This window comes from Anopheles coustani, chromosome 2, assembly GCF_943734705.1.
Source record: "Anopheles coustani chromosome 2, idAnoCousDA_361_x.2, whole genome shotgun sequence".
In the NCBI taxonomy this organism is placed as follows: domain Eukaryota; kingdom Metazoa; phylum Arthropoda; class Insecta; order Diptera; family Culicidae; genus Anopheles; species Anopheles coustani.
Genome location: NC_071289.1, coordinates 72,385,633 through 72,411,905, shown reverse-complemented (window position 1 = coordinate 72,411,905; position 26,273 = coordinate 72,385,633). Strand labels below are relative to the sequence as shown.

The following is a 26,273-nucleotide window of genomic DNA, read 5'->3' as shown; positions in this document are numbered from 1 at the left end:
GTTCGCAATCTTTTAAAACCGGTTTCATCAACATCTAATGCTGTGTACACACTTGTCCAACAAGTAAACTAATATTTTTAAAAATTTTGAGTATATGTTTCTTATCTCGTTGTCGTAAAATGTTCTAACTATTTGATATATTTCAAATATTTAGAAAGCAGTAGTATTTCTCGTAAAATTTCACTCCACAAGTGTAAACGCATCATTAGTTGGCGTCTCCTTCCATGATTCATACGTTTCGCTCGCCGTCGTGTGGTTGTCAAAGTGAGGTCTGCGTTTCTGCAATTTTCAACCAAGTTTGTAGTTGCGAAGTGAACTGGTTGGTGGCGTGTATTTCAGTGCGATTGTAGTGTAGACAGTGTTCAAAGTTTTTGCAAATTCTTTTACTATTTTTGCCAAAATGGAACATGCCCTTGAGCGTGGCAATGGTGTCTACCATTGCTAATAATAAATTTGGCCGATGCCGTTCGAAGGTAAGCTCCCGGATACGTCCTTTACCGTAACAAATATCATGGGATTGAATGGAAAGTTCACACGATTTCTTCGAACATCTCGAGCAACAGTGTATGAACGTAATTCATCGTTGTTCGGTTTTGTGGTTTCCGATGGTTTCATCAAGGAATATTTAATTTTACTCTTGTTTGCATTGCACACCACCCAAAGCGAGCTCATCGAGACCCCTCGCTTTGCAAAATATGCCTCCGCCATGTTGCTTTTGTGCTGCTACTGATATGGTAACGCGCCTCGAGAGATAACAAATAAGGCAAGCACACTTCAAAGAAAACGACTGATGTCGTCATCCAGTAAATGAAGTGTGGAAATAGTAATAGTACAACCTACTTCATGCCACAATTTGTCGCAATATTTGTAAGCGTTACAAAATCTCAAGATCGCATTGTGTTCATCAGCTTTGCAGATGTTGTAAGTTGAAGTGTTATTCACTTCCTGGAATAAAACATGACCAATCATCTTAGCAACCTTCCATTGCACAGTGGTAATGCCCTGCGCCACGATTGCGGCCATAAAGGAGGTTGTTAGTGATTCCTAAAATATTCGTAGCAACGATGCAGTCTGAGTTCTTTTTAGTATTGATATGCTAATTGGCGTTTTTCGTTACTGAATGCGCGTAAATTTATGCTAAAACACAGAGAAATTTAATTTGCGAAAATAAATATTTCCAACAACAATAACCACCGCGAGTTGGCAGTGTCTGGTGAAATCAGACAGCAGACTGTGTGTGTGCACGGCACTGCTTACTCGTACGTCGCCTTTAAGGTCGTCTGAACCTATTTTAGAGAACCGGTTTTCCGTAGTAAAACCCACGTCGAGTCGAGTCGTAAAAAGGTGGTATGCCAGTTAAGACAAGTTTCAGAGCTGTGCGAACCATTGAACGGTCGCAACCTACGTTCAGTGGATTTGCGGCAAGCATTTGCTTGCAAATAAGATGTTCCACCGCGCCTTGCATTCGTTTTTAATTTTTTGAAGATTTTTTAAGGATGTTCTTTTACCGTATGATTTTGTTATTGAGCAAAGATTTAAAAAATGTTAATAGTAAGTATTCTTATTTACTGTTGGAAGTACAAGTTTGTCGCCGTATGCTGCAACTTGGAACCAATGTAAGAGAAAGTTGTTACAAGTGTGAACTTTCTCCTTTTACCATAGATTATTGCTATTTATTTCTAAGCTACTGTTCAGAGAACAGGGATGTACAACATCAGGGCTTGGCAATTGACGATTGCAAAATGGTTTTAAAAAGTTTATTGTCCGCATAAATTCGCAATAAAAATTCAAACTAACCGTTTCTTCAAATATCGAAGCCGTACTAGGTTAGGTCGCCTTTCTGTCGCCTTCCTACACGTGGTATGCAGTCTTCATCCGCTTTTTTCATCGACCAACGCTATCCATTCACCCGAGAAGTATCTTGTATCCATGCCGACGAAGGTTCGCTGACTCGAAGGTTGCCCCCGGGAAGAGTTGGTGACTTATCTCCGCTCGGCGACTCGCAGAAAGACTCCCACAAAGCCTCTGCAGGAGTGTGTGGGCCTTTTTTTGGGCGTAAAGGAAAATTAAAACTAATGAAGCTACCGCCGCAGGACAAACAAGACAGAGTGAAGCGTAGGCACGGCCATGTTGCGCGAGATGATTTCCTTTCTTTTCGATCACAACACATCCCTCTTTTGAGTCTGTAGCAACACCCGATGGTAACCACCGAAGCCCACCAAATGCAATCGGGTGCAATGCAAGTAAAAATGTTGGCAAAAGGGTAACCAACTGGGAGGAAAAAAACAACATTGCCAAGCCAAGGGTGCTTTTGCAAGCGAGCCTCGGTTCCAACGTTCTCACGGTCCCGATCTCGGGCTACAGCATCCATTACGGTTCCATGCTCCAGATCCTCCCGGCTCTTATTTCGAGCCCAACGTGGCTGCCTTCATGTAATGGTTGGCAGGAGGTGGATACTAGCTACTTTTTCGAATCTCCCTCTTCGCTTGGTTACATTCCGCTGGGGGTCTCTCTCCGCTGTGTGTGGTGTTCACCTTTCGCACGATTTCCATCGGCGTCAAACGGAGTACAGTTTGCATAAAAGGTCAACACTGTTCTACATACCAAGAACGAGGATCAATCGACTGTTATTTAATATGCTACAATTCCATCGTTGCTTGAGTTAGTTAACTGATGGCCAATGTTAAAAAAAAACAACACTACTTAAAAGCCTATTCCTTACTTTTTAGATCCAATATAAGAATGAAAAGGAGTACCTTATTTTGACTGGAACCGTTGAATACAATCCCAATCGAAAGGGATGCTGTGGCGGCCTTTTGTTTTGCCTTCTTTGGGTTGGCACGGTTGTCGTTTGCAGGGCAACTGCCTGTCAGCTTCGGTGTGTGGTCGGGCGTCCCAACGAAAAAGGGTTTCCCGTTTCTACTTGCCGACTGTTATTATTGCTCCAGAAAATGGACTTTTCTTTTTCCCTACGAGGACCTCCTCTCGGGCGTTCGATTACCATTTTCGGGCGCTCTCTTTCTGCCGTTCAACGGCGATTCCGTGGCTCGGCGTCAGCCATCCGCTTTTTGCTCCCTTGGGGTCTTGTTACATCTTTAACCCCCTTTGAATGGTTTGCGGACGGCAGCCAATCAGCCGCGAAGCCTCCGAAGCCACTTCTTATTCGAGGCTTTTCGCGGAATTGGATGACTCCTTGGGCATAACTGTTCGGGGCTAGCTCGAGAGGTGATTTGCTTTGTGCAGCAAAACCGAACTGTGTAGTGGGTTGTATGATTATTTTGCAAACTGCCTCGTAGGCGAGCGTCGATCACTGCGCATATCGTGGCGGGGTGTCTCCTAACGAACGCCGGTTTTCTCTACTTTAAACATTTTCTACAAGATACGAGTATTTTATAGGTCGTATAAAACTATCGTAAAAACGTACAGTTTGCATTTTAATTATTTTGCTTGGAAAAGTGTTAATGGGAATATTTTGCATTTGCATGCATACTCATGCTTTGGCTCATTTATTTTTATTTACCCTCAAGCGTGATGGCATACCAGCTTATTAGTCATCATCCAAGTAAATTAAATTCGTTAGCGAAAAAATAAAACATATTTTTACAACATTGATGACATTTCTTATGTAAATTAGTTTTGCTCCTTTTTTTCAATTTTAGTTCAAATAATCCATGGCCAAAATCTGCACCGTTCAATATGGTCGGCAGTGTAGTGTGCTGGTAAAAATGCTCAATAATCATCTCGACGAGACGGTAGTTGTGTGCCGCTCGATTGGTGTGGGTATCTGCGCGGCAACACCCGATCAGCCAGTAGTATACCCGTGGATCGCCAGAGTTTTACACCATGTGGCATTACTTGCTTCTGAGAAACGGCTTACGACAGTCTTGCAAGAAATGGTGGGACGGGTAGGGACGGGAAGGACGTACGGAATCTCGGGGTATAGCGGCACGTAACCATTCAAGAGAATGAGGGGCACAGCTCCGACGACGGTGTAGGGTTGTTGTGTGGTTTTGGGAAGGGTCGATCTCAATTCATGGCGCATTCCTTAGCTTCGTTTTTGTTTGTTTGAATTGTTTGCTTCGCCTTCGCGGTGGCTTCTTTCCAGCAAGAACTTCTTAACTCATCAATTCGAACACAGTGCATCGAAGGAGGCGTGCACTGATGGAGAAACGTGATAATTGCGACAATCCGTAGAATATATCGTGATGTCATGGTACATGGCTTTTGAGATATTTGAAACTTGCTCCAATTGAACATTTTTCTTTATTTCTAAATTATATTTTCGTTGCTAGCACATTAGTGACCGAGCATGAACATCCCTGGTCGTATCCATTTTTGATGACTTTTCAATGTCGCCGTTTTTACGCCTCAGAAGGTCGGTTGAGTTTTTAGCAACGTGTCCACCGCAACGCCTCCGTCATTGTTGCTGTATCTTTTCTTTCATATTTTTTCTCTATCAAACAAACCACTTTGTTCAAGACATGTGGATGATCTCACTGTCAGTTTGTCGTAAACAGCTTTTTCCTGCCACATCTGCGTTAGTCAGTGATGATGATCAGTTCATGGTTTTGCATTTCACCAAGCAAAAATTCGAATATAAAAAAAATATGGTGAAGGCGTTGTTCAAGGGGATGTTTCTGTTTGTATATTTATAACATTTCGCATGACCATAGTCATAGCTGGAGTCATCGAAAAGAGTGACATAATCATTTTTCCTGGACTTTTATGATGAACTCACAGTAAACAATCCAAACAATGCAACCGAAGGCAAAATCTCTGGCAATATGCCATAATACTTTGCACCCGCGTACGGCGCATAGTGCAATGGATCTTCCAGTCCGCGCAAGTGCATGTGCACTCGGGAACATCGTGCAGCATATAAACGGCGCGATCGACATGGACCAAAGGCCAATCCAGTTTTGCGGTTTGAATTCAGTGCGGGACCCGTCCGGGTTGCAGCGGGCCGCGATCAGCGGGATGGGAAAATGAAAAAGTACCAACCGTCGTGTGCCTTTCCAACCAATCAAGGAAGTGAATGCGCGGCTATTGAATTGCAAAATCGTAGGAAGAAAGACAAGCGCGAGATGGAGGAGTGGGGGAGGAAAAAAAAGCCTGCATGAAATGTCACCGCGGTTTTCTCGAGAATCAGTTAAACATTATTCTTTATGAACGGGAAAGGTGAGCGTCGGCTAGAGAGTTTCCGAAAGTATTTCCATTTACTTGGCCCCTTGCGATCATCATGGGGCTGCCCGTTAGGAGACCTCGATTGGCTGAAATCTTCTTTTTATCTGTTTTTTATGGTTTATTACCTGTTTTTTATGATTATGAGTAACACGATTGAAAGTTGTTCGAAAAGGCATAATTTTATATATATATATTTTAATATTTTTAAAACATTAAAAACACTCTTATGATTAATAATGTTGATAGTGACTCAATTACTGCTACTGTTCGTTAAAATTATTCATTTTAAAATTAATTGCTTCATATTTTTTAAGAGGCATATCTACGATTGTGTTTTTGTTCAATTAATATGTAAGCTTTGTTATCATCGACCGAAATGGATGTAGATTAGGACCGTAATTTCCAAGAAAATACATTTTTCTCCAATTCGAAATTCTCTTTCTCGCTTTCCAAAAGTACGTACCTTAAATAGGGGTAATAAAAATAGAACTTTCCCGAACGATTTTCATCTCGAGAAGGAACGCCGGAAGATTCTCCGGTTAATTACTCCACACCGTTCGATCGCTTATTTAACGACCGATCGGTGATCCATCCATCCGCTCCGTACAACGGATGAAAGGTTGGAATTCGCCGGTTTCGGGTGGCCACCTCAGATTCTCGGAACTGTAACCGTTTATCTTTCGGGTTGCACCGAACACCTAAACGATGTGGGCGCACCTTGGGCCTAGGGCTGCTGCCTCGTGTAGGTCAAGGGAAATTCAGCGCGATAGCGCGTTCGGATCACAAAAGACGATTCAACCTTCGATCTCCGGACATTTTACGGCCAACCAACGGCGTGCCCTCCGTTCCCCGGCTAGGCGATCGTACCGATGATCCATTACCGATCGCAGCATGGCTGCTGTTGCGAAGATCTCCTCTCTCTCTTAAGGGGTAATGGTAGTCGGTCCGGACGGTTTTATGATTGTTCCATCGAACTCTGCTCGTCCGATCGGTTTTCGGCCGATCGCTTGATTGGGTTCCTTAAGCCCCGCGGAGCTCGTGGTGGCTTATTCTACGGGAACTGGTGTTATTATTTCGGTTTTTCCTAGCTAGCCTCCGCTCCGTCATGTAATCGTTCCGGGCAACAATTGGCTCCTTTCCTGAAGGTGGCGGCCAAATCGCGTTTGAAGTGTGCTCTCTCGCCCGGGACGAGATGAAGATTAATGTCCTTTCGATCGGATGGGCGATCGGGTGATGGGCTCTGGGTTCTATTTTATGTTTATGCTTTTTATTGAATGTTTTCGAAATGTTCTTTGGTGGTTAATATATTTTATACAGTTTTTCACGGTACCTTAAGTAAAAGGAAAAAGAGTTTCTTTAAAGTAACATAAACCAAAAGTAATCTGGGATGGAAAACGATGATATGAATTTAATGATTTTTTTTTAATTTTTGAGGAGAAGTAGTACTTCAGTATAATTTTCCCAACAAATTCAAAATATAAAAATAAAAGTAGCTGGGATTTTCCTGAGTCAAGAATTCACAAAATATCTCTCCCTGCAAGCCAGAAATATGCTCGAGCACGTTCCATGTGTGTATGTTTGGCGTGTAAACCGGCCCCGGGGCACCGGTTTTGGGAACTCCCAGAAAGCGGTGATCCGGTCATCGTCATCGTCTTCTGCTGTAGCTCCGACGATCCGCGCTGGCGAAAGCACACGGGGAAAAGGTAACTGGTTTTCTGGAATGTGGTGTGTAAACCATCAACCACTCCGGTGGGAGCCCGGTGGGCATATTTACCGACTTCTTCTCCGATGCCCGTGTTGATTCGGTGGGAAAAGAGGGCCGCCGAAGACCTGAAAGCAACTGGCGCAACACACGGAACCCGGTGAGATCGATCGACGAAGCAACAGATACAGAGAGATGATGGGAGAAGAAGAGGAACAGAATACCGGAAAAAAAGTGCCGAGCCACAGCATCCTCATGATGATGTGGTACCTGGCGAAGGAAGGAGCTTGCTACGCCAGGGTCCCTCTTCTCACCTGGACTAGCACAATGAGAAAGCTTTGTTGGGGCCATCCGTCGGTCCGGCTTTGCAGAAGGATACGAACCGAAAGCGAGAATCGAATGCGAACCGAGAGCCGGTGGCCTAAGGACATACATACCTATACACACTACCCGACATAAGGAAGAGTGCGAAAGCGGAAAGGAGAAGGATCGTAAAGGACCTGGCAATGGTCGTGGCGGAGGGAGTGTAGGGTGGTGTGGTGGTGACGGTGATAAAGTGGCCTCTCCAAAGCGGATGCCGCTGCCGCCACCGAGATCGAAGCTAAATCTGTCCTTCCGAGAATTTTGTCTGGCGTTCGGGATTGCCTTTTTACTACCACCCTTTGCGCTGTAGTGTTGTTGCTTGTCGCATCCCTGCGCCCTACCCGCCCCTTTGCTGATGACGGTTCTTGGCTTCGCCTTCCTGGGCAGCCAAGGTTCAGCAACACGCTGGAATATGTTAAGATTTTCTGTTTACTTTCCCGGTTTTCTTCGCGCTCTCTCGGCGTCTTAGTTCTCACAAACGGTGAGATGCGAATGGAAAAGAAGGTATGTAGAGTCATCTGCAAAGGGTCACGTACGACTTAAGGTGCGTCTACATCGTACAGGACGAAACGCATAAGTACGAAAATGCCAGCGACCGACGGTTATTTTGTCAAAAAATATATCAAACTAGCAACAAGAATTGACGAGCGCAAAAACTTAATTGTCGAACCGCCGTTGTGGGTAAGAATTCGTTACTTGAGCCACTTAAAATAAATTTAAAACTCGAGCAACTTGCATGAGCCTTTTATTTACGCCTTTTGGTATGCAATTGTTATGCTTGCAGGCGAGATTTTGATTTTTTTATTATCCAAAGCTGCTTTTTCTTCGAAAGGGATAAGGATAAGAAATGTTATCTTCTTGTGACTTGTATTAAATATAATACTTCTGTGACTTCGAATCGAAATCTATCTTAGTAAAGGACTTTGACGCCTCTACATCGCTTAAACCTCAGTGGATCATTCCTGTTTTAGGTATTTTGTTGCTTTGCAGTTACTCTTATTTAATTCTTTTTAAGTCGGATCAAAAATTCAATGCAGATAAAGAGATAAGTGAAGACGATTATGGGATGTATTCGCGACTAAACACATTTGACTAATTTTTTCAGTTTAAAAAAATGCATATTTTTCTGTTGGTAAACACAGCTAAGGTTGTAAACTGAATTAATCTCCGCCTTTGACCAGTACTTCGTGCTATTGTGGAATATTTGCAAATGATTGTGCAAATAAGCTTAATTCACAGCCGCGTCATAAAGTTGATTTTTATATTTTTATGGGTTAAAATGTGAAAACTCTTTATTTATGTCGCTGATATCGCTCAAACGATTGACTGGATGTCCGACTTTGTGGGTCTACCTTTCCTTCTTTTCTTTTTGTTTGATCCATCGAACATTCCGTGTGGGAATTCATGTGGAAGAAAAGACCACAAAACGCGTCCCAACGTCGGCAGGGGCGCTATAGCTTCGTGTCGTAGCCGTCATGGGTCGCTTGTAAAAGCCCACCCACAGCATCCACGTCCCTCCCACGTGCACACACACACACACCCAGAGTCACCCACGCGGACTCGTCCATCAAATCTTGGACGGTTTATGTGAATGCATAAAAATTTATGATTAGTTCTTCTCGAGGCATCCGAAGTCGTCCGGGCTGCGCCCCACGGGGGAACCGTACATGAAGAGACCCGCCGTTCTCTCGACAGTGATCATCAGCGGGATGACTTGAGCGACATCGGCAACCACGAAGATCGATAAGAGAAACGTGGGGATCTACAGAAAGTTATGTTGTTGTTTGTTCGGCGCATCCTGCAGCATGAGAGAAACGGAGGATAAGGGCCTTCATATTCTTCACGTTCTCTTGCCTCTACGTTCTTGTAGCCCCTTTTTACTCTTCTGTTTCTTTGCTTCCCCTTTACTTCACTCCTGCCTTCTACCTATACGTTCCATTCGTAGGGATTTAATTTTTTTTTTTATTCGTATGTCTGCATTTTGTTATGCACACGTCGCCGGTATGTGAGAGAATTTCCTTGTTAAGGCGCCGCTTTTTACTGCCCCCGCCAGCGCCACCCGCCTCGGCATCCCGTTCCATTCCTCCCTGCTCACAGTTTAGGGATGCGATCGGACGGTTTTATGGATCCTTTCCTTTCCCTCGAGCAGCCCACAAACCTTGGTGAAGGGTTTTTTTCTGTGCGTGTTGGTTTTTTTTCTTCTTCTTGGAAACCTTCACCAGAGAGCGGTGGGGGAGAGAGGAGGGTGTGAAGTGTGAAATTTAGACATTATCGATCGGTTTTACGCTTCTCACGCATGACGCTGCAAAGCCATGGGGGCATCGACGGCAAGGGGCGTGAGAAGATGGTGGAGGCGGAGGAAGGATAACAAGAAGGAAGATTTGAATGAGCGCGCGAAGAAAGATCTCTAAACGATCGACTTTTTGATATCGTTTTCGGTGTGAAATTTTCGGTGCAATATCTCGCTCCGATCGCTTTTGATCAATATTCTTCCTGAACGTTTTCTACTCATGGGGTGGCGTTACTGTTGCTAGAAATTATTGACCTCGGATTGTGTTGTGGGGATGAGCATTAAACATGTCTCTTTGTAAAAAGAGCTCTTTGGTTTATTTCCTTCAACAAGTGTATATCTGGTTAGAATACTTATACCTTAATAGTTAGAATACTTTAATAGTGATTTATTATATTTTCGAAACATCATTATCGCACTTTGGAATGAGTGATTATATAGAGATTTCAGGCTGGGATAAGAATGGAATTTATGGCTAATCTTCAGCGCGTGGTCTTATTTTGTTCGGCCACGGCAACACGGAATTGTGTCTGCGAAAACTGCGCCACTGCGATTAAGGTGTAATCTTCGATAACACACCCACCTTTGCCCACTTTGATTATTTCTTATTTTATGTTATAGCTAAGATTAAATTTTTAATTTCTTGTGGATTAACACTTTAAGCGCTATGCGCAAATTGCACTACTTTTCGTTCTGCCAGCGATTCGTAGAAACGCCGGCCTTCCTAACAAGTTCTGTCGGTCCGAGCAGACCGACGCCGGCTTAGGGGAAAGAACACTGTCGGCCCCACGGGCCCAACGTAGCGCTTAACGTGTTAACAGTGACAAGTTTCAGCATCTAAATCTCGGCCTATCATAATAACGGCAATCTACATGTTGTAACAGTAAAACATCAACCAAAACAATAGAACTGATGAAAGCTGTTAAAGTTTCCAGGAGAATTAGCCAAAGATTATCTCTAAGTTTAACATTGATCATTCATCAGCCAAATTTGATGGATGTTTTGTTGCGGTAAAATTTTAAATAACACAATTTTCATCCTTTACAGGATTACCGATTTACTTCATATTACCGTTACCATCGGGTTCTAGTATTTATTTGAATTTTGCCGCCCCGTTGGCCGATCGTTCGATTTGGAGGGAGTGCGCTTCGGTAAACAAATCTCTCTCGAAGGTTCCTTCCAAGCCTATGCTGCGCAAAGACAAGTTTGGGCCGCCCGCCCGGACTAATTTATGAATGATTTTGGTCCGTTTCCGGTGCTGACAAGTGTTATGGAGATGGGTGCGTGTGTGTGTGTGTGCGTTGCTTGGCGGTTGGTTCTGAACGTTCCTTTTTTCGAGAGCTTAGCTGGCTGGCTTGGCTGTACTGTAAACATTGTAATGAGTGCACACAGCGCAATACACGTACTGAAACCCTACCCCGAACGAATGGTCCTAAGTTATTACGGGTTGCTAGAAAGAAAAAAAAACAACACGCACTTCAAGAGGTCGGGATGTGGAATTTTCGACCATTCATTCATGGATCGTCGGTTCCAGTGCGCAGCAAAACTGTGTTTTTGTTTCTGGCTTCTCCGAACCGCGTCTCCAGCGGCGACAATTTATTCTCACGATAATCGTGTTCCCAGCGTCCGAATGCCGGATGCATGATCGAAACCATATGGCTGCAGCCTCCTTCACTCGTTAGATGTGCATGGCTTCTGCGTTATGCAACGGTGAGTGAGTCCAAGTGGTGCTGTGCAACGGCAAAGCATATGCACGCTGGGAAAGGGCCCAGCTCATTATTTCCCACCAACCGACAACTGCACATTGGATTTGGTTATTTTCATCAATTTCAAGTGTCTCTGCTCTTTGTGTTGCTAGCTTTTTTTCCATAGAGAGATGCAGCAGGACCCTCGCTAGGATGTCAGTTGGGAAAAGTTGGGATTCAACCTTTTTTTAAAGTTCATTCACAGCCTCAGACTGTATTCAAAATAGCCCACTTACCATATTCCAATGTTCATTCATAATCTAGCGAGAAATAGAAAGTATGTATCTGGTGAAATACATTTTGAATTCTTTGCGTTTTGTACAATTGTTGTGGACATATTCAATGTTGCTCATGGGGATCTATCCCTTGCATTGGACGCATGGTTTATTTATGATAATTTACAAATGGAGGAACGTTCAATTATTTTTTATTAACAATTCGAAAAAGGCACAAGAAAACACGTTTGCAGCGATGAAATACGAGTTGCTGTTTGTAGATGAAAACCGATGTTTTGAACGTCGCCACCGATCGGGCTCGATCCGGGATCATGAATGGAGCGCATTGTATTTGTGTTGTTTACATACCGATGAGGGAAATGCCGTTTGCTTTCTCGTGCCCTCATGCTAAAGGATTAACAGAATGTTGTGTAAAATGGCTCTTTTAAAATTTGTATTTTTTCCTCTCTCCTCCAAGTTTGCGCTGTGCATATATGAATGTACATAGCCATTAAGCCGAGCTGTCTGAGTTGTTGTCCATCAACACACGCAAGCTTTGTGCACTTCTTTGTTCGTTCGTGCGCCACCCAGCGATGCAACCGGAAACCGGCAGACGCACACCGTCGAGTGCAGCCTCCTCTTGTCGCCATCCAGCAAGAGGTTTGTCTTCGTTCATTCCTCCCAAACTTCCCCTAGCCCAACGCGCCGCTGAACGCAAACGATTGACGAGCAAACTTCGTTCCCATCGATTTGAGCCTTTGCGAGATATACGCCCCGTAACCTTAGAGCGCAGCGCAATAAAAAAAAAGGACATAAACCACCAGCCTGACAACTGCGAGGCGCACACACGTTGTGTACATTGATGTGCGCCTTGTGTATGTGTGCTTTAACGATCGTTTTTGTAAGGACATGCGCCACCCAGCGCGACATGGTGACAGATAGAATGGTGGGAAGGAGTCCTTGAGTTAATGTTAATCGGTGTCACTGATAACCCACAACCCAGTCGAATCGATTTCAATGCGTATCTTTTCCTTATCTTTCCAGTTCAACCTTCATTAACATAAAAAACAAGGTGTTGTTGGACTTTTTTATTTGTTGAGATATTTAGGGCGTATTAAATTTTATATCCTGGCTAGATCGCTTCGCAACTGGAAACAGTTACTTTAATGGCCATGAGTCTTTATCGGTCACGTCACATTATGACGGATGGTTGAAATGAACCTATACTGCATTTATTTGAAAAAATAACATTGATTGATAAACGAACTTATCGTATCCTGTATCGATAATCTTGTTTTGTTTCTTTTGAAGTTTACAACCGGGAGGTATAAAAAGGGACATTGATATCTCCCATGCCGTTCAACAAACGAACCGTGGACTAGTATTTCCGGCCTTGACCCGGCGGTGCATTTCCGGGTTGTTGACGGTCTGTTTGTTATTTGCCTTCCCCACAAAGGGAACCGGAAAATGCATCTCATGTTATGTTGATTTAGGATTGTTTTCACAGGAACTACAGATAAAAAGACAAGGGAAAGAAAAGGTGCCCAAAATCGGTTGCCCCGTCCCTCTAGCCGAGAACGTTTTCGTGGTTAGATTAAATTGTTCTGGGAATTTTGTGTAAATGTAAAACCATGATTCGATGCAACTAAGATGTTGAGCTGTCTCTCACTTGCTGGCCTTTTTAGGGTTAATGTACTATTTTTATTTCTGCTTGTATCGCGCTCGCGGGGTAGTGCAATCGGAAGGCGTAGGTCGGGTTAAGAAGCAATTAACCACATAACCCACGATATATACCATGGGCAGCAGCATAAATGTTTTCATCTTCTTGTTTCCCTATCGTCAGCTGCGGCCTTATCGCGGCTCGCTAGCTTTCTGTGTTGCGGGTTTAAGGCGATATCGTTTGAAATATCATAAAACGCCCGAGGAGATGTTCGTTCTCGGTGCCATAATTTGCTCCACCTCAGAACAAAGATTATTATGTCACAATTTTCCGACCATCTTTTCTGTGTGCCTTGGGAAAATTTGGGTAATCCCATTTTCGTTCGGTGTAAAATACAGTTTAGTATTTCGTTCCCAGGCTCTCCGCGGTCGGTGTTCATCTTCCGATGGGAACATAAACCGAGCGCGCGAGCCCAACTCAAACAGCACAATGCAATGCGTCGGATGAGCCGGAGAAAAACGCGAAAAACGGAAATAGTATTTAAAATCGCCAAGCAATCATCGCATGGCGAGCCGACGCTTTTGGGAAAGTCGTGAGCGAGATAGCAGAACGATGCAACCGGATGGCGAATGCGGTTTCCGAAATCGTTTTCGGTGTGTTGGCCTGGGAAAGAAGTGGTGCGTACACTGCCGGGGGGTTATCCTTGCTCTCTTAACTCCTTGCATGTGGTAACCTCGCTGGTTGCCCGGGAGTGAGGGGAAGGAAGCTGGTCCAGAATGGCCCAGGTAGTACAAGGGTACAATCGAAACGCCGCGCAGCAAAACGGGATCGTGGCCCTTCTCTCGCTGGCCGTGGGATCGGCATGGCGCGATGTAGAGAGGAAAAAAAAGACAGAAAGGAAGGTTTCAAGAATGAAAGATATAAAAGGCATAAACTGTGAGAAGATTAAAGCAGAGCGTGTTCAAAGGGATGTGGGCAACATAGAAATGGAAGAATGAAACGAGCCAAAAAGAGAGCATAGGAGTAGAGCAAGAGGGTGGAAAATTGTGTGGGAAAACGTGGAAGACAGAGAAAAGCGATCACTTTTATGCTCCCGTACAAATTTGATATTTTCCTATGCTTTCTCTCTTTCTTATGCTATTCCATTTTTTCATATTTTTTATTCTATGCTCTCTTTTGCTAACACGAGTGTGTGAGTGCTTGTGTGGTTCAACCCGCACGTATGCTTTTTTATGCTCAACCTCCTCCTTCTCCTCCTCCTCCTACTCCTGCTCCTATTCATTCTGTTGTTAATTTCAAAAGAATTCCATTCTCGATCTCTCTGCCCTTAGCCCGTGGGGTCGTGACGATCGCTCGAGCGGCGCAGTGTGCGTGTGCAGGGCCGCAACTATTATTATTTTCCTGTTTTTTCTAACTTCCCTTCTTTCTGAATGGTTCAGCGCCGTCCAAACCACCCACCCAATCCCTACCACCCCGCGAAAAATTCCGATCTCATCCGGTGTTCATTCGTTGTGCTTAGGTCGGGAGGTTTTCGTAATGCTTTCCTTCCGAGAAGGAACACTTCGACTCGGTAAGTGGAAAATTTTTACATTTTCACAAAAAAATTTTGTTCATTGCGTTTTGAAATGTTTTTTACGCCATTATCGCTCAGTACTGTGTCATAAAGAAAGTCAATTATACAAGCCTTAGTCGGGGTAGTCTTGTAAATAAAAAGGGAATACAATTGATTTCAGAATTTTATGGGTGGAAATTTATTGCAAAACGCAGATTGCAAAATAAATAAGTATTCCACGGTAGCTGAATAGTGAAAGGCATGTAAAAAACTCATTCATGTAACATATTGAAAAATTGCGATTGAGCTGGTGAATCAAACCACTCCGTAAAGGATGATTCGCTTTGTTGTTTTCGTTATCGTTTGCCAATCCCTGAGCCTTCAACATTTTCCACCATTGTAACTTGGCTGCTAAATAAAGTTTTTAGTCGGAGCGTTTAGCGTAAGTTGCATGCTTCACTGCATAAAGACTTAAACTCAGGCCCCCGAGACTGTATATGTGCGGTTTGGTGGTTTGGAACGTAGCTTTACGAAGCGAACAATTTTCTCAGCAATGTGTTTGTGAGCTGACTTGGTCCAGCATTCAGGCGCATCGTAGCATAGGCGTATAGTTCATTCATACATAACGAACGGTTCTCCGTCTGATAGTGCGGAGGCGCCCCCTTGTTAGGGGAACGTATGGTGCTATGCACCGGTGGGGCTAAATGCTAGATTTTCATATTTAAGATAGAAAAAATTGGTGACTTCTTATATTAAAAAAAAATTAAACAAGGAAAATGAGAAAAAAAAAATTTTGTTAGCACTTAATTATGTTATTTTAAACCAAAACATTTTGTTTGGATAAAGACAAGACGCTGAAGTTGTATATTGGACCACTTTCCCTTACACTCATGCAGCATTAGAAGACATTCCACTATGTGTAACTGAGGCAATGATTGCGATTTCTACGAATTTCTAACAATAAAGAACAATGTAACATACAATCAAAATCTTATCATGTTGCTTGTCCAAAGAAAGATTCTATTGCGATGCAAAGAAATGAAGAACACGTCCTCAAAGGATGTATCGAAACGTCTGGTATTGATAAGACCGCCGGAGAACCACATGACTCCAGGTTTGAACAATGACATGTACAAATCATGCTGTGTTTTGCGATTGCCCTGATGTCCAAGAGATACGTCTCTGTCTGTCGAATGATGAGTTATTCGATCGAAACTAATAACGGTCATGTGGTGTCAGATAAGGACGTTGGTGTCGCGAGTACTCGAGCTTCCCAGCAAAACACCATCTCTCCGGCAGAGCACCGGATGGCCATCTTGTCGAACCCAGCGTTCAACCGGGCAATGGACGACCCGAGAACGATGTTGCCTTTTCGGGGCCTGGCTGCGCATGACCGTAAAAAGCAATCGAAGTGCAATTCTCCGAACTGCAATTGCAGTAGGAGGAGATGGCGTCGTTGAACGTTTTTCTCGGCGGGCCGGTAACGTAGTCGTTGATGTGTCTGTGTGTGTGTTTGAAACTCGTTTCTGTGGCCAAGAGGGTTGGTGACAGAGCCACCTCCTCCCCCTTTGGGGTGGCACCGGAGCCGTGGGAGTATGTGACAATCGTGGGAGCGATTAAGTTTACATTCCACAGTGTGTCCGATATGTGAGGCCATCTGCAAGCAATATTCGGATAAAAACTGTAACAAATTGGGGTAGAACAAGAGCAAGATATTTTTTCAGTTCTTATGTAACTAAATCTTGAAACTTTTGCTAATTTTTCAAAGATTTTACATTTTTATCATGTAGTAACAAAAGCTAAGTGAACATGTGCATAGCACATAAGTTAAATGAAGTAAAATTTGTCATTTTTTTCAGTTAGAATTTATGTATTTCTAACCGGGAAGGGAATTTAACACATTTTAATTGTAGTTTTTACATTTGAAACAAAGTTTGCTAATGGTAGTTTTCATTTTCATGGAAAATTAAAAAAAACTTTAAATTAGCTTTTTGTTAAAGCTATACGATAAATGTAACCTGCAATCCAGTAAATCAAAAAAGATGAAAATTTTAAGAAAGTTAAGTTCGACAAACAATAAACATGAACAGTAGAGTAAACAATGTGCTCAAATATGTGAGGAACGTGCATCTCAGCATGAAGCGTCTTGCATTTGAAAAATTTCCACTGATCATAGTGTGCGTATGTGTGTCCGACATTTAGGCGGCACTCACACACCGATCCCTGCCAGCCAATCTTTTCCTCCCCGCGGGATGCTTGTCGATTGCATTTTCCACACGCCAGTGCGCAGCTGTGCTGTTTGTTTATGCATCGATGCAGCACGCACACTACGGCAGGCAAGCAATGGACCGGATGAGATCAAGCAGGCGGGTAAACATTGAGCTAGAGCGAGAGACACGACGGAGCGCGAGAAAAGGAGGCACAATTTCGTCGACCCTTGGGCCGTGGTTGAAGGGCCGCATTCCAAACAGTACGGAGTAGAACGTACTTCGGAAAGGTCGTTGTCTACGTCGTCTGGTTTTGATCTCATCTCAGTACGCATCTCTTCGCCGAGTCGAGAGAAGCCTCTTTCCGCGAACAAGTAAATTCATCAAAAAGGACGAAAACGGAAGTACAGCTTCCGCTCCCGTAGTAGAAGTGTTCGTTTATTAAACCTTGAGATATAAAAAAGAGAGACACATAATCGCGAGGGGTTGTGGACTTTGCGCATACAGGATACTGGCCTGGAAAAAAAAGGATACAACAGGATATTGCCATCGCGCCGTGTCCTTGGCAAAACCCCGCAGTTTTCTGTTATTGCGCCGTACGTTCAACCGACCCTTTGCATTTACTCTGAATGTTGTGAATGCCATTTTCGGTGCAGCACTGTGGTGGACGTTTGATGTTTTTTTCAAATACTACTTTGGCGTAGCGTTTTTGGTCGATTTTTTTTCGCGTCGATCGCTCGTGTTTGTGAAACCAGAGTGTTGCGAGAAGCGTGACGCAATCACGACGAGAAAAACACCGAAAACAGAGCAAAACACAGTTTACGAGCAGAAGTGGCGTAAAGAGTAGTAGTATTAGTAGTGGAACACTCGCGACTCGAACGAAGGAGCCTGGTGTTTTCTGAATCGAAACGGAATCAGTACTGGGGCAGCTCGTGGAGTTGTTGTCCCTCTATAAGGGTCAAACAGTGTGATAAGATAAGCCAACCAGTACAACCAATATAAGGCTAAGCTGTAGTGAAGAAATAAACGCTCGTAACCAAAGAAGGCGAAAGAAGATTGCAAAAGTTTGCAATAGTGGAAGCAAATTAAACAAACGCTTTTTGTGATATCTGCTGGATGAAATATAGTTGCAACATTTCCTGGACCTGGAGTTATCTACAAACAACAACTAAAGCTCTCTAAGCGATAGAGAATCTCATTCATCAACTTCAAACGAATCCAAAGGTAAGGGTCCTGAAACCAACGCATATATTGTAGATTTGTTGGAAGGCAATTTTTGACCAATTTTAACTACGCTGTACACATTTTGTTTTTCTCTATGGCTTCTCTAATATGGCGTGCGGGACACGGGGTTGGCCTTGGCTTTAATATAGTTAAGCAACCTAGCTCTACCCTCCGTATTACGCTACCGACTAATGAAAACTATCGTGCCATACACTTTCCGTGTGGTGGTGCGGCCATGGAATACTTTAAACAATGAACCACCAGAGCGCAGGGGCCCTCCCTTCTTCTGGACAAAATCCACCCCTTGCTCGTTCTCACATTTTGTATACGCTACGATGCGCAACGGCAAACGAGAACGACGCAACCCGAGCGCACCAATGGCTTTTCCTTTCCGCTGGGGTTAACCCCGGCCAAGGGGCCCCTGGGCATGGGTCCGGAACGACGTCGTGGCCTAAAAATATCTAACCGATACCGAAAAAGTAAAGCACCACCAGCCCCCCGTGGGTTATGGTATAGTGGCCGCTGCCAGAGAAATGCAAATGGCAGCCGCCATTCTTCTTCGCATCCGCCGGAAATGAACTTAATGGCTGGGAAGTGGCACGGGAGAGTATTGTATGGCTTTCTTTTCTTTTTTTATTGTTGTTGTTTATATTTCGCTCCACGGTCCCCTCCCCGGTCGTTCCGTCTCTGGAGCCTTTTCGTTCGTACGATCGCTTTTCTTACGATGTGTTGTTGACGTTAAAACGGAAGGCCCTTCTGTAAACTGCGGACTTGTTGTTTTTTGCGTTCAATTTGCTCTCCATATGCGAAGCAGGAAGTTTTTCGATGTATGAGAGATGTTTGGCAGCGCAAAAGAAAATTGTTGTGGAAAAAAAGAGGAATGGAATGGGGGGAGCGGGCGAGAAGGGATCGTCTAATGCCGAAAACACGACGAGCGCCTCTTACCATACCTTCCTTTACTCTCAGCACCCCTCTGGTGTTTTTAATTTACGCGAGTTCATGGGGGTGAATAAATGTTTCGTAAAGTAGCTCGTTCGTAGGCCAGAGAGAGAGAGAGAGAAAGAGAGTTCACATATCCAATGGCTTCTTCGCGGGTTGCTGGCCAGCATAAAATTAAGAAGGAAGTAGGGAAAAAAACCTTTCCACTGCGTAGAAATAATATTTGAAGTAAGGGAGGAGGAGGGCAGGCATATTCGGTGACTTCCTGTTTGGTTCTTCCTGTCCGGAACATGAACGTCGTGCGCATGATCATTTTTATTGGAACAACCCCAAACACACGCATACACTTATCTGGTTTCTTAGAATTGAGGAAATAGTTCGGTGAAACATAAACAGATAAGAGGAATTGCACGACGATTCACCCGGAAGTAACCGGAATTTTATGTTCGCAGCTGCCGTCTTTATCGTACATCCGCTAACAGCTGACTGTGTAGAATTAAGGGAATCAATTGATACAAGCAACATTTGTCATCAGCGCGGTGTCCAAATTGTTTTGTTGATGAGCTTTTTCTGTTGCAACAATTGTGAAATTTCGAACACGTTTGTTAAGCTTCGATCGATCAATATCGCGCTTATCGTAGATAAACGAAAGCAACGGACAGGGCGGGGCTCATAATCACTTATATTCCTGATTTTCGCAATGTTGGTGTCGGTCAAAATGACAGTTAAATCATTTATCTTAAATCGGTTTTTGAACCTTTCTCCAAAAAAAATTTGGGTGTTCGTGCGACCGTCACGTACAATCGATAGACATGTTTATGCAAGATTATAAATTGTTTCCGTTTGCAATCGATGATAATCATATTATTCCTTTTTTGCTAGTCATGCTTACTTTAGTAAACCTTATTTTATATGATAGAACAGATTTACGTGTGGAACAGCTGTGCATCAGCAATATGTGAACAGTCTAAATCAGAGGTCGGCATACGTTTCCTGAAAAAAGGGCCAAATTATTAAAAGGATACCGAAAGCGCGGGCCGGATACCTTTCTAAATAGTAAAGTTATACAGAAAGTGGTGAAAGATAAAGTATTTGAAATTTTATCGTTAAACTAAAAAAATTCAAAAAATATACTGATTTTCGTTGAATTTTGAGTTTTTCCATCATATAACGTTGCCGACCCCTGGTCTAAATGACCGTTAATTTGAAGATTTCCTCCACCGAAAAGTGGGGCCACCAAATGCCCACTACACAAACGGGAGCACAATTTACTGAATTAAACCTATTTTTTCGCATGTTTATCTCGCCAGTGGCAAGAACTTGCCGTGCTCTGATTTCAACCGTGCTTTGTTTCTCCTCGTCCAGCCTAAAGTCGTTGTGTGGTGCGGCTTTCTCGGGCCCTTCGTGTTGGCAGGCCCGTGGGAATGGAATGCGGACTTCGCCCGGTCACGACAAATCTCCGGCGCGCGGCGATCGCGATAGCTCCACCGCCGTCATGTCGAAAGTAGAGGTTGCCGTTCTGCGCGCTCTCCGCGTGCTCCGATGTGAGCCTCCGAGATATGTGGGCTCTCGATTGCCTTTGCCTATAGCTATAAGCATACAGCTAACTGCCGGCTGCTGGGCTCTCGACGAAGAAAGAACGAACACTCTCGACCATGGGCTCTCGCAACGGGGGAAGGCTTTTATTGCTGGGCTGGGTGTGATTGGATCATGCAATGTTGCGGCACAGCTGCCAGCCCGACGACCCGTCCTCCACTGGAAAGGGCTCTTTTAAAGGAGGGGCTGGAATGTACTTTAGAGGAGAGTGCGCTAATGAAGGCAGGCACACTTACCAACGCTTTGCCCAGACCTCGAAGCTCCACCAGCTCCACACTGGATCTCGGTCTGTTGGATCCGGATTGCAGGGTTTGTTATTCTTTGAAGATTTTCCAGCCGGAATGGGCAAGTGGAGAAATTAACCTTGGAAAAAGATGTTTTTTTCTGTTTCACATTTTATGCTTATGTTGATCTTGTTCGTATGGAATCTTCTCTTCGGCTTCCAATAATTGCTTCAAGGGATTTTTGCTGTTCCACAAATGGGGTCAAAATTACTGGAAAATTCTGATCATTTGCCATGATCCTGTTTCAAAAACTCCCGAAAATTGGTAATTTTATTACGGCACCAAAACAACCGATGATGGCAGCCTGTTGCCGGTCGGATGGCCATGTGCAGAACGAACGAGTTTGGTTTGTAACAGTACCCTTCCCCCCACCTCCTCTCTCTCTCTCGTACTGCCGGCACACGATCATAATACGTAGATGCCACCGTATAGTATGGCCGATCGATCATCAGATGGAAACGCACTTATATAAACCAGAAAGCGAGCGCACGCGGGCGGCGACGACGGCGACGTTCACAAACACAACATCTGCCACCTTTCGTTCCGGCGAATGAGATCGGATCGATCCCCTGGCAGCTGCTGCTGCTGCTGTCGCCGCGCAACGGTTATTAGTGTTGCGCCGTAAACCGAATTTCATTTTGGTCTTTCATGGCGCAAATCCCCTTCCGGCGAAGGATGGAGAGAGGAGGAGGAAGTGCGCGAGAGCGGGGTTGTTATCCTGCAGCTGCCACACACCGGAGGGACGAAGCTGCCTGCCTTTGATCGAGCCCCGGGTTGGTTGTTATTTCTTTTCATTCTCACATTCGTCCTTTGAGGACCACCGAGATGCGGATGACGAGCATATGTGAAAAGGTATAGGCCGCATGATTTCGGAGAAAGAAGGTCCTTTCCGTTGCTCTGTCAAGCACGAGGGATAGATGGCACGTGATCGGACCCGGCATGGCATGTGCTCACAGCAGGACATTTGTTTCATTATTGCGTTTCCTTCATTTTCTTTTTTTTTTCACCTCGAGCACAGTCCCTCTCTAGGCTTGAAAGAGGGATTATCTGGGTTTCCCCCGGCAGCTGCTGCTAACCCAACTAAGTTCTAGCAGTTGTAGCGCGCGTGCACCTTCTGCGAAGGCACCCGGTACGTTCGTGCAGTCTTTCTTTGTGCTGGTAATCACTCGAAATCCAACGAACCCTCAAGTGCATTGCAAATAGGTCGAGGATTCACTCGAGCAGTTCTCGGGAAGAAATGATAACTCACAACTCTAGACGACACACTTTTGGTATTTGGCGCAATTGGTTGCAATACGTGATTTGGCACGTGATTAACACTGCACGTCAATGATGATGCTGTGGCGCCTAACTTATCTTTGGCTAAACAGACACAAACAAACCTCGTGAATCATTCTCATATTTGCTATCGGGCCTCCTGACCTGCTAACCCCTTGAATGACTCGTGTAGACTTCCGGCTCTAGTAAGCTTATCATATTTTTAATAAAATCCTCTCTTTCCGTTTCCTCCCTTTTTCTCTTCGTCGTCTAGACTTCTACTGCATTAAAACGAATACCATCGTAAAGGATCAACTTCAGTGCATCGCCCAAATTTATTTAAAATTCGCCGCAACTTTCTGTCTGCGTGATATCGATTAGGCACACGACCAAAACACACTACCCGCAACAACTACCACACTGTGTATCGGCTGCTTCTGTGTCCGGTGCATCGAGAGTGCATGATCAACATCTGCCTCATTGTCAGCAGCGACAGAGATAGGGTAGTACGAGCGTCAACACTCGATCCCCTCCCATTGAAACGTGCGCTTTGTAACGAAACAGTACTAATACCACGGTTGAATCAGTTGAATCGCTCATTTGATGGACCATACACACGATAAAGGCACGTTCTTGCTTTGTCTCGCGATCTTCATACAGAAGATAACGATCGTGTTCCAGTGGACTCAGAGGATTTACAGTCTTAAGCCACAGTCGGCGACCTCGTTAGGTGCAGGAGGTTACGTCGAGGACGAAGAGAAACGAGTATCGGACAGTGGGTTGCTTTGTAGTGGTGCAGCAGCTGCTACTACAACTACTTCCCGTAAAGGAAAAGCAGAAGATAACGTCAGCATGACGGCACAGGTGTTATCCCACCCGGTACCAATCGATCTGCCGGACAACAAGCATAAAGAAGACGATCTGCCATGCATGTCGTCGGAGTACTACAACATAGAGGAGAATCGGTTACGATCGTTTGCCCGGTGGCCGGTACCGTTCGTCAGCGCGAATGTGCTGGCGAAGTACGGATTCTTCTACCTTGGCACGGACGACACGGTCAAGTGCTACTTCTGCCGGGTGGAGATCGGCCTCTGGGAGCCACAGGACGACGTCATACAAGAGCATCTGCGCTGGTCACCATACTGCGCCCTGCTGAAGAAGCGCCCGACGAACAATGTGCCGATCAACGCGAACTACCTCGATGCCGTGCCGGAACCGAGCTACGACACCTGCGGTATCAACATCCGGCAGCATTCGTACGCAGAGAATAGATACGAGCGGCCGTCGCAGGAGCTGGAGCGCATGAGCGGCGACTCGTGGGGTGCTGCCAGCGACATTAGTCTTAGCAGCAGCAGCAGTGGGAATAGTCATGATGAACCGAGCGATATGGTGGTCGTAGCTGGTGGTGGTACAAGTGGCGGAGGGGTGCAGCAGGATCGTGCCTCATCGATGACGGTCGCCGAGTGGAACAGCGGGCTGTTCATGGGCGAACAGAGTGCGATGCGCCGCCCAGAGTATCCGAACTACGCGATCGAAGCCGATCGGTTCAAGTCGTACGAGGACTGGCCAACGTCACTGAAGCAAAAGCCGAAGCAGCTCAGCGATGCCGGGTTCTTCTACACCGGCAAGAGCGATCGCGTGAAGTGCTTCAGCTGCGGCGGTGGGCTAAAGGACTGGGAGCAGGACGACGAGCCGTGGCAACAGCATGCAATCTGGTACAGCAACTGTCATTACCTGCAGCTCATGAAGGGTCCCGAGTTCATCCGGAAGTGCATAGCGCTAAAGGAAGCGGCAACGGCCGCGAGCGAACCTACCGCCGATAACCGTGCGTCGTCGTCGGCCTCGTCACAGCCGTCGACATCGGGTATCAGCTCGGCGTCGTCATCCATCATGAGCACCTCGCCTGCTTCCTCGAGCGGACTCAGTTCACCATCGCCGGTCGGCACGCTGGAGGACGAAGATTGTACGCTGCGCTGCGGAAGCGACGTTTCGGGCGGGGAAGAGGCTGGTCGGGATGATACCGGCAACCGCAAGGTGTCCGATGGAAAGATTTGCAAAATCTGCTTCGTCAACGAGTATAACACCGCGTTCATGCCATGCGGCCACGTGGTAGCCTGCGCTAAGTGTGCATCTTCCGTCAACAAATGTCCGCTCTGCCAGCAACCATTTATCAACGTGCTACGGCTGTACCTGTCGTGAAGAGGCCTTCCGAAGCAACTCTAATCAGTGGATTGCTAGCTTTTTTTTTGCCTCAAGGGTGCTGGCCCAACTGTTGTTTGCTTTCCCGAAAGTCCTTTGTTTTACCGCGAAATCCCGTACCATGTAAATTTTTCCGATTTCTCGATGATCAACGTACGTACAGAAAGATTAAAGGCATTTTTTTCTTCTAAATTTTATCGTTTTCAAACGAAATCGAATTTAATGAATTCAACGAACATTTCGAGCAACCTTTTTAATTATTGTCAGAAATTTAAAATTCGATCAAAAGTAAACTTTTATCGTCAACAAAATCGACCATCAGCCGTCTTCGTCAAATGTCCACGTCAATTCATGAATTCGTAAATCTCCGCAATTCTTCGACAATGAACATTTGACTATCAAACGGCGGTTGTTTGCTAGAATTTGAACGCTTTGGTTGTCGGTAAGTGCTGCTGCATAATATTTCGAATCGAAATCGAATTGGGTAGAGTTTCAACGAGAAGCAAAGACCGCAGGGAAAAGGTGCGCAAAAGAGAAACAGTTTTTGCATAGCACGGCAGAAAATGTAGCGAAACGTAAAATCAGTCTGGTTTACATCAGTCAGAAGGAAACTGAAACTTTCCACCGAAGAAACCCTAACGTGTAAAGTCATATTATGGGCAAGAGGGCACTGATAGGACGTGCCAGCCCTCGTCCTCGTCGCCTTCGTCAGCATTTACGCAAACGGCTCGCGGAACGACGGTGGGGCGAACACGCGGCGCACTGCTGCGTTCGTCTAGGATGCGAACGTTTTTGGATTATCACCGCTTCGGTCCATTGTCTCCGTGCCGCTGCGTGCCGGTGTGTATTGCAGGGAGCAAGAGAAAGGTCCTGTAAAAATGGAATAATGGACAGATATACTAGCGATTTAACATAGGAATAACGAAAAGGTATGAATGAAATGAATTTTGAGGAGGTGAAAATGAATTTCTATTTCTGGAGGAGTGCGAGAGTACGGGGCTAAGACATGTCCTTAAGTGGTAACTCTGGTACCTGGCTGACAGTTTGGGAATGTAGATATTCAATATACATAAATATATATATTTTTGTTTGGCGACATGTCGGTCTTAAAAACTTTGCCAAGTAAAGCGGCTTCAGCATATACAGGCTTCAGCTCTAGTGTACTAACAGCATAACGAAAGCCGCGACCTGTCATGAAAATGAAAAAATCGAAAAAACTGCAACACACATCATCCTAATAATTATTAAAATAGCATAGTGGCTCTAGTGCCTGCTAGCGAACAATAGACCTAGATCTCCCAGGAACTTATATGGAAAATCATAAAATCAACTGTGCATGAAGAAGTACCTTATAACTATGTGACTACTATTCGAGTAACAACATTGACGATATATCGCTCCGGTGTGCATATAATTTAAGACGTAATTATACACTTTTTGCATTAGCCGTGAATTAGTTATGAGGTTACTTTTAACCTGGTTATTAAACCTGACATAAAAAAAAAAATGGAATAAACTGTAAAGAATTATGTTGAACCTGTAAAACCGTGCCGGCGTCTAGTCTTTTATTTATTTTTATGTTTTTGTCTAGTTAATAAATGATGACATCTTCGATCGACGCGAGGGAAAGCACAAGAGAGCCGGGTGCAGCAAGTAACATTACCATGAATCAAAGGTGTACATTCTGTAAGGATCAAGTTTAGCAAGCGCATTGTGTCTCGTTGGTGTTGCTTTGCCTGGTTGCATCTTTATAATTATCCGTCGACGGTGCGTCCCATTTTCCAAGCGATCGCGCCGTCTATTTTAAACCACAGCCAGTCTGTTAGATGGCGGGTGCGCCGCCGCCGATGTCTGTC

General features: G+C 44.8%; 1 protein-coding gene across 1 annotated transcript; it reads left to right on the top strand.

The window, feature by feature from the left end:
• The first annotated feature begins 276 nt into the window (after nt 1-276).
• LOC131267631 (death-associated inhibitor of apoptosis 1-like) lies at nt 277-25,987 on the top strand. Its single transcript, XM_058270551.1, has 2 exons — nt 277-473; nt 22,493-25,987. Exon 2 carries the CDS (start codon nt 22,822-22,824, stop codon nt 24,415-24,417), a length of 1,596 nt encoding a protein of 531 aa, XP_058126534.1. The 5' UTR covers nt 277-473; nt 22,493-22,821; the 3' UTR covers nt 24,418-25,987.
• Nucleotides 25,988-26,273: the final 286 nt, after the last annotated feature.